The sequence below is a fragment of the Carcharodon carcharias genome, chromosome 13 (assembly GCF_017639515.1).
Source record: "Carcharodon carcharias isolate sCarCar2 chromosome 13, sCarCar2.pri, whole genome shotgun sequence".
In the NCBI taxonomy this organism is placed as follows: domain Eukaryota; kingdom Metazoa; phylum Chordata; class Chondrichthyes; order Lamniformes; family Lamnidae; genus Carcharodon; species Carcharodon carcharias.
Window position 1 is genome coordinate 91,207,535 of NC_054479.1, and position 19,569 is coordinate 91,227,103.

General features: G+C 43.1%; 1 protein-coding gene across 3 annotated transcripts in view; it reads left to right on the plus strand.

Annotated features, from left to right (window-relative positions):
• Positions 1 to 161: 161 nt before the first annotated feature.
• Positions 162 to 19,569, plus strand: part of recql (RecQ helicase-like) — a 40,746-nt gene continuing 21,338 nt past the window's right edge. Inside the window, exons 1-6 of one of the 3 annotated variants that reach the window (XM_041203497.1) lie at positions 162 to 260; positions 3,620 to 3,688; positions 7,930 to 8,118; positions 11,528 to 11,707; positions 12,703 to 12,809; positions 19,230 to 19,428. In XM_041203497.1, the coding sequence (XP_041059431.1) occupies positions 3,673 to 3,688; positions 7,930 to 8,118; positions 11,528 to 11,707; positions 12,703 to 12,809; positions 19,230 to 19,428 (691 nt within the window). In that variant the 5' untranslated portion in view covers positions 162 to 260; positions 3,620 to 3,672. Of the gene's footprint in view, positions 261 to 986; positions 1,049 to 2,522; positions 2,643 to 3,619; positions 3,689 to 7,929; positions 8,119 to 11,527; positions 11,708 to 12,702; positions 12,810 to 19,229; positions 19,429 to 19,569 lie in introns of those variants that run through there. The other 2 variants (XM_041203498.1, XM_041203496.1) reach the window with 2 other exon arrangements.

Below are 19,569 nucleotides of genomic sequence, written 5' to 3' on the forward strand. Positions count from 1 at the left end.
GGGGTGCAGAGGCAAAGGATTGGTGAGATGGGTGGCGACCCTGCTTCTGATTGGAGAAGCACGCGGGATCATGTTATAGGTTGGAGAAGGCCGCACTTTTGATTGGACCAACAGTGTGCCAAATGATTGATGGGTGGGGATCTCACCTCTAATTGGATGAATGGGTGATTGACGGGAGAAAGTCCCGCCTCTGGAAGTCGGGTTGCCGCGAGAAGGGAGCCGCCGTTTCTTTCATCTCCGGTTGTGAGCACCATTTACAGGTTTGAAGCGGCGTGTACTCTTACCCACGAGAATAGGACAGCTCGGGCGCTGCCCGTTTCTGTCGGTGAATGAATTGGTCCGGGTAATGGCGAAATCAGTCGCCCTGGGTTTATAAATAATCCGGGAGTTTGAATAAAAAACGGACAGCACCTCGAGCGCCGGAGGTGACGTCATGGAAAATGTTGGCTTGGCTGAAATAAAAACATGAAGTGTTGGAACAAAACAGCAAGTCTAACACCATCTGTGGAGAGAGAGAAAGAGAGTCAACCTTTCCAGTCTGCTTTTATTTTCCAGCCAGTCTGGCTGTGATTGGCCAATGGCGAGTGGCCTTGATGCTGATTGGCTGCAGAGCTGCGGAGGCAGCTTCCTGAGGGGGTGAAATGGGAACTTTCCTCGGCCCTCAACCTCTGCTCCACCTGCCCTGAGAACCAATGTTTGAGAGTCCCAGCGGACTGGTCTGTCAGGGCAGATGGGGTGCACTAGTTAGACAGCGGGCCCTCTGAAGTGCAGCAGTCCCTCAATACTGCACAAGAGATGAATACCATTGAAGTGGCTGAGGGTAGAATGAAGCTCCCTGAAGCAGGATGGGATCATTTTAGTTTGAGAAAAGATTGGATTGGGGATGCTTTTTGAAAAGAACATAATTGAAGAGAGGTGAAGTGCTTACAAATATAAAGTGTCTAAATAGCAGAGTGACCAACTGTCCTGTATTTTGCCTTGTGAAGGGACACCTTTGTCCCTTATTTCTAGGACAGCCCGTTGGAGACTGAACCCGGGAGTCTTCAAGGTGAGTTTAAATGATTCAAGCGGGACTGCAAGTGAGTGTTGGTCAGTGGAGAGATGATAGTGTTGTGACACAAGGTAACAAATGTACATGCAAACATATGATTTATAATTATTATTAAACATAATTAGAGATAGGTTATTCGGCCCTTCGAACCTGCTCTGCTGTTCAATAAGATCATAAGTTTGTTGACTTTAGCATCACCCACTTTAACCCCAGCTGATGCTTATCTACCTCACCCCGCCCACCCCTCCCGATTACACAGCCCCAACACTCTTGGCCACCAGCAATCCCCTCCCTTCAGTGTCATCAGCACCCTCCAGTCCCATGGTCAAAGTGTCCCTTATTTTATTTAATGAGTCGGTCTCCCTGCTAGACAGAGTGGACAGGAAAACCATATTACACTTGATTGAAGGGTCTCTATAGAACCGTAGAAAAGTTACAGCACAGAAGGAGGCCATTCGGCCCATCTTGTCCATGCCAGCCCGAGGACACCCAGGTGCCCTTTCTAATCCCACCTTCCTGCTCCCGGCCCATAGCCCTGCAGCTTACAGCACTTAAGGTACAGATCCAGGTCTTTTTAAAAGATTTTAGAGTTTCTGCCTCTACCACCAACTTGGGCAACGAATTCCAGACACCCACCACCCTCTGCGTAAAAAAAAGTTCTTCCTCATATCACCCCTACACCTTCTGCCACTTTTCTTGAATCTATGTCCCCGGTTCTAGAATTCTCCACGAAGCGAAACAATTTTATCCTGTCCACTCTATCCCCCTCATAATTTTGTACACCTCAATCAAGTCACCTCTCAGCCTTCTTTGTTCTAAGGAGAATAACGCCAACCTATCCAATCTCTCCTCGTAGCTACACTTTTCTAACCGTGGCAACATTCTTGTAAACCTCCTCTACACTCTCTCTCCAGAGCTATTATGTCCTTCCTGTAATGTGGTGACCAGAACTGCACACAATACTCCAGTTGTGGCCTCACCAGTGTTTTATACAATTCCAACATTATATTCTTACTTTTATATTCTATACCTCTGCCAATGAAGGAGAGCATTCCATATGCCTTCTTTACAACCTTGTCTACTTGAACTGCTGCCTTCAGGGACCTGTGTACTTGAACACCAAGATCTCTCACTTCATCTACCCCTCTTAGTATATTCCCATTTATTGTGTAATCCCTGTAACTGTTTGACCTCCCTAAATGTATGACCTCACACTTCTCTATGTTAAGAACCATCTGCCACTTTACTGCCCACTCCACCACCCTATATATATCATTTTGGAGATTATGGCTATCCTCCACACTATCCACTACTTGGCCAATCTTTGTGTCATCTACTCTAGATTTCGTGTAAGGAGGTGGAAGCAGTAAAGGGACTCGGAAATATTTTTCACCCAGAGGGTGGTGGGAAATCTGGAACTTGCTGCTTGAAAGGGTGTTAGAAGCAGAAACTCATCAAAATTTAAGTACTTGGATATGCACTTGAAGTGCTATAACCTACAGGGCTATGGACCAAGAACTGTGAGGTCAGATTAGTCTGAGTGGCTGCTTGGCATGGATACAAATGGCTGAATGGCTTTCTGCTGTATTGTGTAAGTTTCGATGATTCTTTACTGATGCATCCCATGAAGTTGTTTGTCGAGGTACAAACACATTATTTGGTACCAGTCATTAATTACTTTCCTTGCAAAATTCAAGATTATGATTATGAACTTTTTTCTTTGATTTGTTTGTGGTTGATTTCACCTATTTTTTGAATATATCTGAATTCAGAAATAAAATAAAACCTTAATCAGGAGAAGAGAGGGCTATCAGACTTCGCCTACTGCTCCAGGTCTTCTACTGTATTGCATTTGTGAAGTTTAAGGAGCCATTTTTTAATTTAAAAATCAAATCATAATGGAGCTGGTGACTGAACCTCTGCCTAGAACTGTCCACCACTGGGATTTTTTGCATGTCATGTCTGGATCTGTTGTGAATTATTTGATTGATTGCTATTCTTAGTCATCAATTCCTTTGTTACATCAAGCAACTACCAGGATGTTAAAATGGTCTTGGCCTTTCTTCAGCTAGCAGTTGCTCTGTTGATATGATTAATTTAGTATCTTGAGCTGTGAACATGCTCCATCCAACTTTGACTTTATAGCTCGAACAAATGTAAACTTTGTGAGCTGTAAATTCCTAAACAGGCTTTCCTGTTGCCTGGATTCTCTGAGAAGCTTGGCTTCTTCTGCCAAAGCTGTTAACTGTTATAAACACCGACCTTTTATGTCTGAACAATGGCTAAAATTCACATTCAGGCCAGAAGTTGGTGATGGCGGTTTGAAATGTTTGTAATTAGAGCATGTACCCCTGTATCCTACTTGTTAAATACAAAATCCTAAAAGTTAATAAATTGAGGTTATGTAGCCAGTTCCACGTTGGCTATTTGCCTATTGTGTTGGCTCAGTTATCTGTGTGTGTTAACCCCTTTCTCTCCACCCCCCACAGCATCCCCAACATACACAAAGTGTTGTGCTGGACTGTCCAAGCTGTACATAGGAATTCACTTGATTACAATTTTGTTTAGGTTTTGAAGGTGTACCAGTATTTCTGAGGAGTGGCAGTTACTCTGTTTCAAGAATGGCTGAAGTTTCAGGTGAGTTAATAATTTGCTGTCATGTGACGGTGTTCAGTCATAGCTTAGCTGTGTGTATACTTAGTGAAGTTTGTGCTCTTCAAGTTGTTGGTGCTTGAGATGGTTAGCATCATAAGCTCTCAGCTGTTTCAGCTTTAATCTGAAGAGCATCTCCTGCAGCAGTGTTATATTTCTACCCTAGCTGGTTAGATGGCAGAACAAGGTTACCAATTCGTATTTAAGTTTTATTGGGAGTTGTTGACTAGTGCCCACCAGCACCTGAGTGAGACTGACCAGACTAAAGGGTTTATTCATAGATCTGCTCATCCAGTACTAAGCCTTGCAAAATGATAGAGTAAAGTTGGAAATTAGGCTACAGTCCAAATGTCCAATCCCACTCACATCATTTAAGGTTCAGTGCTAGGACCAAAGGGTTGCTAAATTTTTCTGTTTAGAGCCAATACAGAGAAGAGATTCTAATCTGATCAGCATGAGCTGTATTCAAACCTATGTTGTAGAGACAAAGAGTTAAGTTTCTCATCCATTGGGTGCCCTCCCCAGATCGGAAACTAAGTCTCAGTGGTGCCATGAATCATTGTGTGGCTACCTCAAATCATTGTATCACATAAGATGAAGCTTTGTGACTTTGCTGAATCTTTGGCCTGAATTTTCATTGCACAAATGTCTGTGGAGGTCCGGATCTGGAAGTGCAGCTCCTGAACATGGCATCTACTATTTTCACATGCGAATCGGGGCGGGTTCCAAATTGCACATTCGTGGTTTATGGAGGCAGCTGCCGATATAAAACAGCAGCTTCCTTCAGTCTTGTTGGATTTTGGTCAGCTAGGAATGGAAAACATGATATGCAGATTAGATCCGGTAGGATCAGGTCTAAACTTTGCGTAGTTACTTGGGTAGTAGGACATCCTATTGGATAATGGGCCGGGACACTTGTGGGATTGGTAAACTTTCCCTTAGGAGAGGCAAGGTGCCCTTTGGGCTGTTAAAAGTAGACATGAATGTGCATAATCTCATTGGAACTGTCAAAAGGCATTTAAAACTCCTGCCCCTTAAATATTTGGGGGAAAAGTGCTCTGTAATGTTTAAAAAAAATCAGTGCTTGATATTTCACTCTGTTGACATCAGCCTGAGGTTTATCATTACTGGATTAGCACTGCATGACTTATTTCACAACCTTCCATTATCACAGTGGGTGTCTCTCAATTCACAGTTAGATTGACAACTCCAAGTGGTTACAGACTGTTTGAAGCAGGCCAATGAATTACAATGCCAGTTTTTATAAGCGATTAAAGGGACTTGAATGTAGTGAATGATTTTTTTTAATCAGTGAGAGTGTTTTATATTTAAATGGTGAATTCTTTAATAGATACTTAATATCTTTATTTTATCTCATCTCAGCATGGGTCCTGAGGTCTGCCCATGGTGGATACTGGGTGAATTGGTATGGTAGGTGTAAGAGCGAAGGGTGATTGGGGGCATAGGTTGGCATGAGATGGCACTATCTTGGCACAGGGCCTATAAAGTGCCATGGAGGAATGGGTAGAGGGGCATAGGTTGGCATGGAGGGTATGAGGTGCCATGGGGATGGGTGGTGGCATGAGCTGTCCTGTCTTGGCATGGATGGAGCATGGGGAGGGTGAGGGGCTATGAGGGCTGGAGGGCTGTTAAATGATTTTTTTAAAAAATGTTGACACAGCGCTGAAGCAGGCCTTCCACCCAACCCGCCTTTGCACCCGGCAGCCTCTGCACTTGTTTCGGGATCACCTGCCAAAACCCCCATTTTCCACCCCCACCCCGGACTAAAAGTCCGACCTTCTGGGGCACTTTCTCCTGGATTGGATTTGCAGAGCCAAGAATAGTCCTAGCTCTGCATTCCCGGCCTGCCAGTGAAAATTAGGACCTTTGATCTCGGTTGTGTCATCAGAAGGAGGAGACATCTTAGGGTTTTTTTTTGTTGTCCAAGCAATAAAAGGAAAGGATATGACATTGTAGAACTGCTCGGAATCTGTAAGTTCAGTTTTTAAATCCCTTCTGCCTGAACCAGGCTCAGCAGTAAAAATAACTCAGAATTGTGAGTGTACCAAGTTTTGAAGCATTATAATTTTCTTGATTTTAATTTTCTATGGAAACATTGGAGCAGTTGTAAGGGTGTGGAAGTAAATTTGGTTATAAAGTAGGAAATATTACTACAGGAAGACTGTATGTCTTGATAAAATGATAAACGTGGGTATAATAATCTACCTGAATATCCGTATCATTTTTTTTTGAATTGGACCCTGACACTAAAGTTATTTGGCAGTTGATTATGTTACAACTAGTTGCCGGGTGAGGTTCCCCCAATTTGTTATGATCCCAGGTGAAGAGGGATGAACTGGCTCCCTTTCTTTATTCAACCCCCTCAGTTGGTCGCAACAAGGTTACTTAAAAAAGATCCCTTCCCTCGTGGATACCTTTTCTCAGTCCAGATCTATTTATGTTTTAAAAGGAGCCAATTTAACCAGGCAGGCTGGAGTCAAAGAAAGAGTGAGTTTATTAGTTACTAGACGTGCAAAAAATTATAAAAATGCAACACACAAACAGATTAGAAATGAGAAATTGAATCCAAAAATGAAAGTTGACAAGATATACGAATCAGTTCTTTGGCTTGTCTGTGAGGAGCAGATGGTGAAACATTATGGCCGTTAAGTTGAGGTGATTCCAGTCGTGCTATCTTTGGCAGTTGAGCAGTTGGTTTGGAGATTCTTGCTTCCAGCAAATAGTGAGAGAGGACTTTTCACCTGCAAGTTGCAGGGATGCCCAGTTGATGTTCTTCAGCTGTGACCTTCACAGCGCGCACACAAGAACAAAACACCAGACTAGGGTTGCAGTTAGCTTTTTAAAACCCCTTTCCTTGTGTAGCCCTGAAAGGGAAAAACAAACATGTCTTTCACTCAGATCTGTTTTCTTTTCAACTCAGTTCATGTTCACAGTCTGCATTTAACTCAACAGGAGGTGATTTTGGCTGAGATGATAATTATTTTCCATATTCTCCGCAACCACATGAAATTACAGTTCAGTTTGCATTGTATCTTTTCCTTTGAGGTGCCTCTGTCTGAAGTAGGCCGTGTAACACCTTTTAGGTGTGACATTCCATTCTCTCTGAACTAATTGGTCAAGTAATCCACACAGGAATTTTCCAGCTAGTAGTTACCTTATAGTCTCAGCCAGCTTTTGCTCATATGTCCTTTTTTTAAAAAACATGTCGTACTCACAAGTTCAGTAGGCCCATAAGTGATTGAGGGATAGGATCCATGGCCATGACAATTAGTTTATTTTAAAGGAATGGGTGAGAAGAATACATTTACAGATTGTCGTATGAAGGCTGGCAATTCAAATCTTGGAGGCTGATCTTCCAACCCTCCCTTTACCCCACTGTGCACTTGGAACCTGTTGCTCCTGCCCAGGAGAAGCCACAGCTGGATTTGGTGCACCAGACACATTACCATGACCTGTTTGTAACCTTGGCACAAGGCCGATCCCTTCCAGGGCCCTGAGCCAACTAAGCAAGGCAAAAACAAGAGCGCAGCTGTAGATCTGGCTGCCAGCTTTGATGGATTTGGCTCCAAATTCAACCTGAACCTGTTCTTTTTATGAACAGAAAAGGGAACCACTTTGTTTATGGCCTTGTAGATGATCGTTCTCAGACCTTCCAATATGAGGGAGGCAGCCTACCATAATCAGCTACTTTGGGTGCCCCGGAGTCATGGTACCAAGCTGGTGGAAAGGATGGGAACACTTTGGATCTGCTTTTGCGGTAGCTCTGGGCTCTACTGGCACCCTTAGAAGAAACCTCAACAATTCTGGTCCAGAGAGCCACCTGACTGGTCAGCGCCATCTGGATTTCACCTTAGAGAAAAAACCTGGAAAATTGTCCCTTGAAGTTGGGTGTTCAGGTTTCCCTCAAATTGACTTGAGTCAATATTTTCTGCTTTGCTAATTAAAGTATTCTTAAATTTGTAAGTGAACTATAGCATCTCCATCTACAGAGGCATCACTATAGAACCATATATGGAAAGAACTATATCTGGAAATGTAAAACTACATCAATAATATCCATTTAAATTCTATTTAAATTTGGTTTGCATGACCAATATCGATAAAATCTCTTTTCCGCTTTATGTAAACGCTTCTCGTTTGCATTCTGTTCCAATGAAATTGGCAGAGTGACATCAGCCTCTTGATTAAAAATTGCGCCTTTACAGACCTGGAGGAGCAATTGGCACTGGTTGACAGTGAGATGCAGGCCTTGGAGGTCCAGATGCAGGAATTGCTGGAGAGACAGCAGGTGCTGCAGGAAAGGAAGCAGCAACTAAAGAAGAAGATAGAAAAACTGTCTGAGAAGAACGAGGGCGGATCAAGCACAACATCTATAGAGGACTGGAGCAAGAAAGGTTAGTGAAATCAAATCAGATCAACTTCTGTTTGAGGAGTTTTGAGTAAAAAAGGGAAAGACCTGAGGACGTTCCAAAGCGCTTTACAGCCAATGAAGTATATTTTAGTGTAATCACTGCTGTAACGTAGGAAATGCAGCAGTCAATCTGCGCACTGCAAGCTCCCACAAACAGCAGTGAGATGTGGTTAGACCACATTTAGAGTATTGCATTCAGTTCTAGTTACCATATTATAAAGAGAATATAGAAGCAGTGGGGGGGTTGCAGAGATTTACAAAGATGTTGCCAGAAGTGCAGGAAAGGGTTGACAGGCTGGGTCTCTTTTCTCTTGATTGGTAGGTGTGGGGTGGAAAGAAGGCTGAGGAGTGACCTAACAGAGGTTTTTAAAATTTTTGAAAGGTTTTGATAGGGCGGATACAGAGAGAATGTTTCCTCTTGTTGGGAAGAGCATAACTAGAGGCCATCAATGTAAGATAGTCAACAACAAATCCAATGGGAATTCAAAAGAAACTTCTTCATCTAAAGAGTGGTGAGAATGTGGAACTCACTACCGCAGGGAGTGGTTGAAGTGAATTGTATAGATACATTTAAGGGGAAGCTAGGCAAGCAAATGAGGGAGAAGGGAATAGATGGTTATGATGGTAGATTTAGATGAGGAAAGATGGAAAGAGGCTTGGCTGGAGCATAAACACCAATATGGATTGGTTGGGCTGAATAGCCAGTTTCTGTGCCATATATCCTGTATAATCTTGTGTAATGATATAGTGTAGTAGGCTGGAGGATAAATATTGGTCAAAACGTGATCTTTTACATCCACCTGAGAGGGCAGATGTGGCCTCTGTTTAATATCTCATCTGAAAGACAGGTGCCAACCTGTATTATATCCTCAAATCTCAGGCGTGGAACTTGAGCCCACAACCTTATGTCTCTAGGAGAAAGTGGTACTGGCACCCCAGGTACAAAGCTTCTTTTGAAATCACCTCATTTGTAACTGCTAGCACGTTTTAGACCATCTCCTAATGGTTGTTTCCAGATTCAAGTATTGAATTTGTCCTAGTTGTAAAGAAAGGTTTGAATATTTGGGGTCAGGAAGAGTTAAGATGTGGATATCTGAGAGATGATTTCAAAATTATGAAGGATATGGTTTAATGAAAGATTATTTCAACTGATCAGTAAATCAGCAAAGGCAACTAGAAGAATGAAGAGGGGCATTAGAAGGCTATGAGTGCACAGCATACGAACCTACAAAATTGGACAGCAGAAAATGACCAGCTGGTCTATCAAGCCTGTCCCACACACCATGATGACCAGAGAATCGTGACTAGACAATTCCTCCCTTTTAATCGCCGGGCTGCATTATTATATCCCAGGACTTACTCCCCCCAAAGTTGTCTGTCAGAATGGCTGGGCAGGAAAAGAAATCGTGACAGCAGGCCCCTGCAAGAGACCCAAGGTGATGGTTCTCAGGCACCTGGGTAAGCACTTCAGTCCTTCTCCCCACTGACCCACAAGAAAAATCTTTGAAAAATATAGGCAAAATATTGCAGATGCTGGAACTCTGAAAGAAAAACAAAAGATGCTGGAAAAACTTAGAAGGTCTGCTAGTATCCGTGGAGAGAAAGACAGAGTTAACGTTTCGAGTCTGTCTGACTCTTCTTCAGAGCACCTCTAACGCCCCTATGAAGAAGTCATACAGACTTGAAACGTTAACTCTGTCTTTCTCTCCACAGATGCTGTCAGACCTCCTTAGTTTTTCCAGCATTTTTTGTTTTTGTTTAAACAATGTATATACTTACTTTTTGGCTCTCTTCTGGGCCTTTTGCACCAGGTTTTGCTGGAGAATCCAGCTCCTGACATGTGACTGAGTGTTAAAATCCTGTTGGGGCTCCAAATGCCACCATCTGATGCCCTCTTTTGCATTTCATTGAGACCCTTGCACTCTGGCCAGAGCCCCACTTTGGAAAACAGTGTGAAGTAGCCATGGCCCCTGTGAGTTGGGCATTGCTCCAATTTGAAATTCCTAAATGCCGCGTTCTCTTTGGGCTTCTTGTGGGAGCAGGAGGGCAGTTTAAAACAACCCAATGTGTTACTATGAGCTGCTTGTAGTACTTTGAACTTTTTGAAACTGTGAAAGGTTCCATGGGTTTCTTGGCAAGGCTGAGCTTTTATTTTTGAATAGATGAATGGTGTTGAGGCAAATTCTTCATCTCTGATCTGTAGCCACCATGACAGCTGAATGTCCTGTAATAATCAGGACTTTCAGCTTTCACACAAATACAACCGCAAAGTCAGCATCGTGAATGTTACAACTTTATGTTGTGTTTGACTTTTTTTTCCAACCATCTTTTGTTGTTGAGTAAAGATTAAAGCACCTACCACAAAGCAGCACATAACGGCAGTACATGTTGGGAACCCCATTGAGATTAACAAGACTGGCATGGAGTCTTTTCTTGGTCCATTAAATTTAATGTGTGGAAATTCACATGAGGGCACACTGGTCAGAATATTCATGATAGATGCTCCCACTGTGAAGCTTTGTGTCCAGAGGTTGGTATGAAGAAATGACCCATAAAGCAAAATAAACATTCCACTACCTTGCTGCTGGAATATTTTATGCAAGTTAAAAATCACTTGGTGTGTGAGGAATGGCTGAACGAAAAGGCTAATTTCACTTGTCGTCAAATTGATCAATACAAATGGTGCAAATAGAATGAACTAATATATAGAACATGATTTTGCCCTCCAGACACATCAGAGTGCTTTGCCATCAATGGATTATTGTTGAAGTAAGAAAATGTGGCAGCTAATTTATGTGCAGCTAGATGCTACAAAGAGCAAATGAATAACTCAATGAGCTGTTTTTCGTAGAGGTAGTTAAGGGAAGAATGTTGGCCAGAATGCTGGAAGAACTCCCCTTCCTTTGAATACTTCTTTGAATATCATTGGCTCACTTACATCTACCTGTGGGTGGATTCTTGATTTCATGTCTCATCTGAAAGAGGGCACCTCCAACAAGTAGCACACTTCAGTGATACGCTGAACTATTAGTCTAGATTGTGTGTTTAGGTCTGTACAAGGACTTGAACTCACAACCTTCTAACTCAGAGCTGGGAATACTACAAACTTAACCAAGTTAACTTTAATAAATAGTAAATAGCTGAAGAAATGTTTTATATACTTTCAAAAATATTGGTTATTCATATAGATACATGTAGTACAATGCAAAGATGTTTGGCTGTTTGCTAGGTTGAAAGTTTATATATAGGTGTTTAGAAACTTTAATATTTCTGATGTGTAAACACTGGAAAAGATGGTTATTATTTTGGGAGTAACACTGAGTGGTCAGTGGTTGGGTTTTTGTTTTGCAGATGTAGTTTACCAGTATAGTTTACCTTTTACTCCTACCCAGATTTTTCATGGTCACAGAAGGTTGATGAGGCTTTGAAGAGCGTGTTTAAACTGCAAACCTTCCGACCATTGCAGCTTCAGGCCATCAATGTTACAATGGCAGGGAAGGATATATTTCTGATAATGCCGACAGGTGGTGGGAAGAGCTTGTGCTACGAGCTGCCAGCTGTCTGCTCCACTGGTATGTACTACAAGCTGCTGATGTCATTCCTTCCAGTAATGCAGTATTTTATTTGGCTCCAGATTCATTTGTAATATTTTGAAAAAGCCTGTGTGATTCTTGTCAGCTGATTTAAAAATTTTTTTTTTTCCTTTCTGCTTTTATCCTGCTTCAAAATGTTCGTGTTTAAATGGTAATTGCTGCTCACTTTAAGGAAACTAGCTTGGGAAAGTTACAAAGAAAACACTTGTATTTATACAGCATCATTCATGTCCTCAAGATGTCCCCAAATGTTTCATAGCCAATTAATTTATTTTCAAGTAGCCATCCTTATTAAATTGGCTGTTGAGTTGCCTATATGTGTACACCAAGGTCCCACAAAAAGCATTGAGGTAAATGGCCATATGTCTGTTTGTGATGTTGGCCAGAACTTTTCTGTGCTGCTTTGAATGGTGCTAAGGAATCTTGCATTCACCTGATCAGACAGGTGGGTTCTCTGTTTAAAGACCCACCCAAAAGACGCACCTCTGACAATGTCACATTCCCTCACTATATTAGTCTGAAGTGTTAACTTCAATTATGCTCAAGTCCTTCAAGTGAGGCTTTCACCCACAACCTTCTGATTCAGAAGTGAGCGGTACCACTGACCCAAGTTGACACTAGAACAGCTTGGAGCCAGCAGCGTGAAGAAAATTAATCTAATTCAGTAAATACAATTACTAGCTTCAGTGGCTGTAGTGATTTTGTCCATTACAATTATGTATGAGATTCCAACTCTCGTTCTGAGTAGCACTCTGTTTATTGTTAAAGTTGGTGGTTAAGTCACACCTCACGATGAGGTAAGTTCAATTTCTTTTCATCGATAAACGGTGATAAAATAGCACTAGGGTCCGTATATAAGGTTTCATGGTTAACAAACAAATGTAACAAACATTTTTTAATTGTCCAGAATATATTGTAATGTGGATTTTACAAAAGCTGCTATTTTAGAGATAATTGCTCATTTGTTTGATTAGGATTCACTCTGGTAATCTGCCCATTAATCTCGTTGATGGAAGATCAACTAATGGTCCTAGAACAATTAGGCATCCCATCCACTATGCTGAATTCCAACAGCACCAAGGTAAGAAAGATAAAGCTTGCGTTTATATATTACATTTCATACCTTCAGGACACGCTGAAGTGCTTCACAGGCCATGAATAATTTTAGTGTGGTCAACACAGCAGCCAGTTGGCATACAAGATCCCACAAACAGCAATGAGGTAAGAAACCAGATTCTGGGCCAGATTTTGCAGTAGAAATACAGGTGAAGCTAACAGTCGCTCAATGTTACTAAACTGTAGATTGAGCTGCACAAGTGCGGTTAATTATGAAAATCAGGAAGCTGCTTCCCAAGATGCCCTTCTTCTCAAGAAGCTTTGTTTTTTGGTATTTTACTGAAAGACTCAGTATTGAAAGATGTGGAACATGTAGATCCAGAGAAGTAAGCTTTTAATGGCATGATGAGTCTTAATTACTGATGAACAACCACTGTGACACTGAAAATTATAAATGTGGAGTCTCATTCCTTGGGGTTTTAATGTTGGAGATTTAGTAAAAGGATTTAATTTTTTTTTATTATTCATTCACGGGATGTGGGCATTGTTGGCTAATTGCCCTTGAGAAGGTGGTAGTGAGCTGCCTTCTTGAACCGCTGCAGTCCATGTGGTGTAGGTACATCCACAATGCTGTTAGGAAGAAGGTACCAGGATTTTGACCCAGCGACAGTGAAGGAACGGCGATATATTTCCAAGTCAGGAAGGTGAGCGACTTGGTGGGGAACCCCCAGGTGGTGGTGTTCCCATCCATCTGTTACCCTTGTCCTTCTAGATGGTAGTGGCCGTGGTTTTGGAAGGTGCTGCCAAAGGAGCCTTGGTGAATTCCTACAAGTGTATCTTGTAGATGGTACACATTGCTGCTACTGTGTATCGGTGGTGGAGGGAGTGAATGTTTGTGGATGTGGTGCCAATCAAGCGGGCTGCTTTGTCCTGGATGATGTCAAGCTTCCTGAGTGTTGTGGGAGTTCAGTTTCTGGTCAGTGGTAATCCCTAGGATGTTGATAGTGGGGGATTCAGTGATGGTAATGCCATTGAACATCAAGGGGTGATGGTTGGATTCTCCCTTGTTGGAGATGGTCATTGCCTGACACTTGTGCGGCAGGAATGTTACTTGCTACTTGTCAGCCCAAGCCTGGATATTGTTCAGGTCTTGCTGCATTTGGACATGGACTGCTTCAGTATCTGAGGAGTCACGAATGGTGCTGAACATTGTGCGATCATCAGCAAACATCCCCACTTCTGACCTTAGGATGGAAGGAAGGTCATTGATGAAGCAGCTGAAGATGGTTGGGCTGAGCACACTACCCTGAGGATCTCCTGCAGTGATATCCTGGAGCTGAGATGACTGACCTCTAACAACCACAGCCATCTTCCTTTATGCTAGGTATGACTCCAAACAGCGGAGAGCTTTCTCCCTGATTCCCATTGACTCCAGTTTTGCTAGGACTCCTTGATGCCACATTCTGTCAAATGCTGCCTTGATGTCAAGGGCAGTCACTCTTGCCTCACCTCGGAAGTTCAGCTCTTTTGTCCATGTTTGAGCCAAGGCTGTAATGAGGACCGGAGTTGACTGGCCCTGGCGGAACCCAAACTGGGCATCAGTAAGCAGGTTATTGCTAAGCAAGTGCTTCCTGATAGCACTGTTGATGACCCCTTCCATTACTTTACTGATGATAGAGAGTAGACTGATGGAGTGGTAATTGGTCGGGTTGGATTTGTCCTGCTTCTTGTGTACAGGACGTACCTGGGCAATTTTCCACAGCCGGATAGATGCCAATTTTGTAGCTGTACTGGAACAGCTTGGTTAGGGGCGCGGCAAGTTCTGGAGCACAAGTCTTCAGTACTGTTGCAGGAATTTTGTCAGGCCCCATAGCCTTTGTAGTATTCAGTGCCTTCAGCTGTTTCTTAATATCACGCGGAGCGAATCGAATTGGCTGAAGTCAAGCATTTGTGATGCTCGGGATCTCCAGAGGAGGCTGAGATGGATCATCCACTCGGCACTTTTGGCCAAAGATTGTAGCAAATGCTTCATTCTTATCTTTTGCACTGATGTGCTGGGCTCTTCCATCAATGAGGATGGGGATATTTGTGGAGCCTCCTCCTCCAGTGAATTGTTTAATTGTCCACCACCATTCACGACTGGATTGGCAGGACTGCAGAGCTTAGACCTGATCCATTAGTTGTGGGATCGCTTAGCTCTGCCTATCACTTGCTACTTATGCTGTTTCACCACTTTAACATAGTAGTCCTGTGTTATAGCTTCACCAGGTTGACACCTCATTTTTAGGTATGCTTGATGCTGCTCCTGGCATGCCCTCCTGCACTCTTCATTGAACCAGGGTTGATCCCCTGGCTTGATGATAATGGTAGAGTGGGGGATATGCCAGGCCATGAAGTTACAGATTGTGTTTGAGTATATTTCTGCTGCTGCTGATGGCCCACAGCACCTCATGGATGCCCAGTCTTGAGTTGCTAGATGTGTTCGAAATCTATCCCATTTAGCACGATGGTAGTGCCACACAACACAACGGAGGATATCCTCAATGTGAAGGCAGGACTTTGTCTCCACAACGACTGTGGTGGTCACTCCTACCAATACTGTCATGAACAGATGCAGCTGCGGCAGGCAGGTCGGTGAGGATGAGGTCAAGTGTGTTTTTCCCTCTTGTTGGTTCCCTCACCACCTGTCACAGACACCGTTTAGCAGCCATGTCCTTTAGGACTCGGCCAGCTCAGTCAGTAGCGGTGCTACCGAGCCACTCTTGGTGATGGACATTGAAGGCCCCCACCCAGAGTACATTCTGTGCCCTTGCCACCCTCAGTGCTTCATCCAAGAGGTGTTCAACATGGAGGAGCACTGATTTATCAGGTGAGGGAGGCTGGTACCTGGTAATCAGCAGGAGGTTTCCTTGCCCACGTTTGACCTGATTCCATGAGACTTCAAGGAATCTGGAGTCAATGTTGAGGACTCCCAGGGCAACTCTCTCCCGACTGTATACCATTGTGCTGCCACCTCTACTGGGTCTGTCCTATCGGTGGGACAGGGTATCCAGGGATGTTGAAGATGGTATCTGGGACATTATGATTCCATGAGGATGACTGTGTCAGGCTGTTGCTTGACTAGTCTGTGAGTCAGCTCTCCCAATTTTGGCACTAGCACCCAGATATTAGTAAGGAGGACTAAGCTGGGTCGACAGGGCTGCGATTGCTGTTGTTGTTTCCGGTGCCTAGGTCAATGCCGCGTTGTCCATTTGGTTTCATTCCTTTTTTGTGACTTTGTAGTGGTTTGTCACAACTGAGTGGCTTGCTAGGCCATTTCAGAGGGCTTTTAAGAGTCAGCCACATTGCTGTGGGTCTGGAGTCACATGTAGGTCAGACCAGGTGAGGACAGCAGATTTCCTTCCCCAAAAGGTCATTAGTGAACCAGATGGGTTTTTACAACAATCGGCAATGGTTCTATGGTCATCATTAGAATTTTAATTCCAGGTTTTTGTTGAATTCAAATTCCACCATCTGCCGTGGAGGGTTTAAACCTGGGTCCCCAGAGCATTACCCTGGGTCTCTGGATTACTGGTCCAGCGACAATACCACAACGCCATCACCTCCCTCCTGTCTTTTTTATTTCTCTTAATTCAATCCTTTTTCCCTCCTTATTTTGCCTTTTGCACTTGATTTCACATTGAATTAGATTCTGGCATTTCATTATTCAGACTCAGCACTACACATTGACGATTTGTCCATGTGGTTGGTAAGTACAGACACAGTTGCTTGGCTTGCTCACACATGCCCCAGGTTTTCCCTAAAGGATGCAGCAATTTTTGGAAAGTTGAGTGACAGCACTTATTGTACGAGAACACACAAAAGTCTGTGGGCGAGTACAAGTATAACAAATGGCTGCATTGTTAGTTCACTGCTGACTGCTATGTTTTATCGATGTTGGCTGAGGGGCAAATTTTGATCAGAACATTGGAATAGTCCACTACTTTTTTTCAAATAGAGCCATGCAATCTTTTACATCTATTGAAAACCAAATGGATTTTGAGGAGTTGGTTATCTTTATAACAGATGTTAGAATTGTTTTGCTTGCCAATGTTGTTGGTCTGAACAGGAGTGGAGCTATACAGACTGGCTCTTCTGCCTGTGGACCTCAGTCTCAAACGATGTCATTAACTGTGATTTTGACTCTTGCACAAAATCATTTAAACATTAATAATCATCAGCTACCAAACAAATCTGTCCTGGTGAGTCCCACCCTTTTATTTTCATAGGCTGCATAGTGTGTACTGTGATACCTCAAAGGCCATATATAAACAAATATTCCCTTACATTTGCTAATGTCTCAAATTGCTGATCAAAACAGGCGTCGGTGCTTTGATTATGGATTGATCCACCAACGAGGCAACAGCACTAAAATATCCCTCTCTAAACCTCCCAGCTACAGGAAAATCTGCAGAAAAAAATCAGCAAGTATGAATGAGTTCAATAAAAATTGAGTTGCCTGGGTTTCAAGGGTCAGGTTGCTGAGGCTTGGAGGCTGCAGATTGGACACCATGCAGTGGGGCTATGGGAAGGTTCTGAGCCTTTTACTTGCTCAGCAGCCACTGCAGTCCCTCCTATCTGGAGTACTGTGTTCAGTCCTGAACACTGCATCTCAAAATGACAAACTAGCATTGGAGGAGGCGCAGCTCAGATTCACTAGAACCTGGCTAAAAGAGTTAAATTATGAGAACAGGCTGCATAAAACTGGCTTGTAATCTCTTTACTACAGAAGGTTGAGGGTGACCTGATCAAGGCTTTTAAAGTGTCTAAAGAATTTGAAAAGGTAGATAGAGAGAAACCATTTCCCTTTGTGGGAGAGTCCAGAACAAGGAGGTACAATCTTAAATTTTCAAGCTAGACCATTCAGGGGTGATATTAGAAAGCGCTTCTTCACACAAAGTGGTGGTGGAGGTCCTAAAGTTTCTGCCTCAAAAAGAAGCTGTTGAGTTTGAGGGCCAATTTAAAAAAAAATCAAACCTGGGATTCATAGATTTTTTTGTTAATTGAAGGTATTAAGGAATATGGAACCAAGTTGGGCAAATGGAGTTGAAACACAGATCAAACAGAATGTTGGAACAGGCTTGAGTGGCTGATTGGCTCATTCCTGTTCCTATGTTCAGAACTCTGTAGCAACTCTATCAAGCAAAGACTTGGGGGGAGAAAAGATATCCAGCACTGGTCCGCCTTATCTCATTAACATTTGCAGAGTCGGCTACCTTATGCTTGTCAAGATTCAGACTGTGGCCTGAATTGTACACTCGTTGGGCACACGCGATCCACGAGCCCAGAAGTGGGCACGAAATGCGCTTCCACCTGGACTGCAATCTTACACTGGCTAGCCAATTAACAGCCAACCATTGTGAAATGAGCCCCGAGAAAGGCTCAGCACTGCCATTGGGGGCAGGAAGAGAGCGGGTGCCAATGTCACCATGGGTGGCTGGTGTGCGCTTCGAGAGAGCTCCCTGAAGACGGACAGTTGCTTCAGGGATTTGCATATAAGAAAATAGAGCCCAAAAATGCTGCAAAAAATGTCCATGCAGCACGATCAAGCACCTGAAAGCAGACTTCAAAAACAAACAGTCCCCAGATATTTCTTTTTATTTTAAATCCTAACAGAGATTTCATCTCTCCCTTGGATGAGGTTTCATCAAAAATGTGAAGCCTGCCTGGCAGATTGGCCCATGGACGGGCCACAAGAAATTGCTGACAATTGGGCATTAATGGGCTTAATTGTCCACTTAATTGTCAGTAGGTGCTCTTCCAACTTTTGTGCCCATCAAGCGAAATATTGCGTGAGTGCTTGATGACGTTGTGACGTTTGCCCAACGTCATCTCAAGATTTCACACCCATTTGGATCGGGCGCACGCCTGCCCACGGGATGTAAAATTCTGGCCTGTGTGCCAGATCAGAGCAAAGTACAGTGTGACAGCCTATTACCTTGTCTTCATTGCATGAGTGTCTGTTGTGAGTTGTAAACAAAGTTTTTCCGCAGTTAACGGTATGAGATATAATCACATCAGCCTTGCACGACCTTCACAGGGTATTCTTTTCAGGATCCTTCTTGAATAGTCCAGTGACATTGCACTTTAAGCTGAATCCAGCGGTTGACCATTAGATCTTTGCTGGTAATAATGAGTTTTTTGCCCATGATCATTGCTTACTGATTTCCATTCCAGTTCTAAGATCCACAGGACTTTGAGTGCTCTAAGATGGAAAGACTTGTAGATAGCAACTGTGTTTTGGAAATCACATTGACCTCAAAGTTTTGCTAGCTAACTGTTGCTGAGGAGATATTTATCTTACTAACCTCTATATTTTGGAAAGGAGGTTTGTTACCAAACCCACCAAGTGACATTTGGCTTCCATTGTACAGTCATTATTTACAGTGGTGTTCTCTTTTTACAGGAGCATATAAAGTGGGTCCATGACGAAATGCTCAACAAGTCCTCCAAGTTGAAGCTCTTGTATGTGACCCCAGAGAAGATTGCTAAAAGTAAAGTCTTCATGTCGAAGCTGGAAAAGGCGTACCACGCGGGATGCCTAACCCGTTTTGCCGTAGATGAAGTTCATTGTTGCAGTCAGTGGGGTCATGATTTCAGGCCTGGTGAGTACTAATGTCTTAGAGTTGGATGACTCTGATAGTGGTATGTGTTCTATTTATTTAAAGGGTGGGATTGCATACCTCAAATTATTCCACTTGAAAGGACTGGGGAGGACCAGGGTTGTGCGTTTAAACAAAATAAAA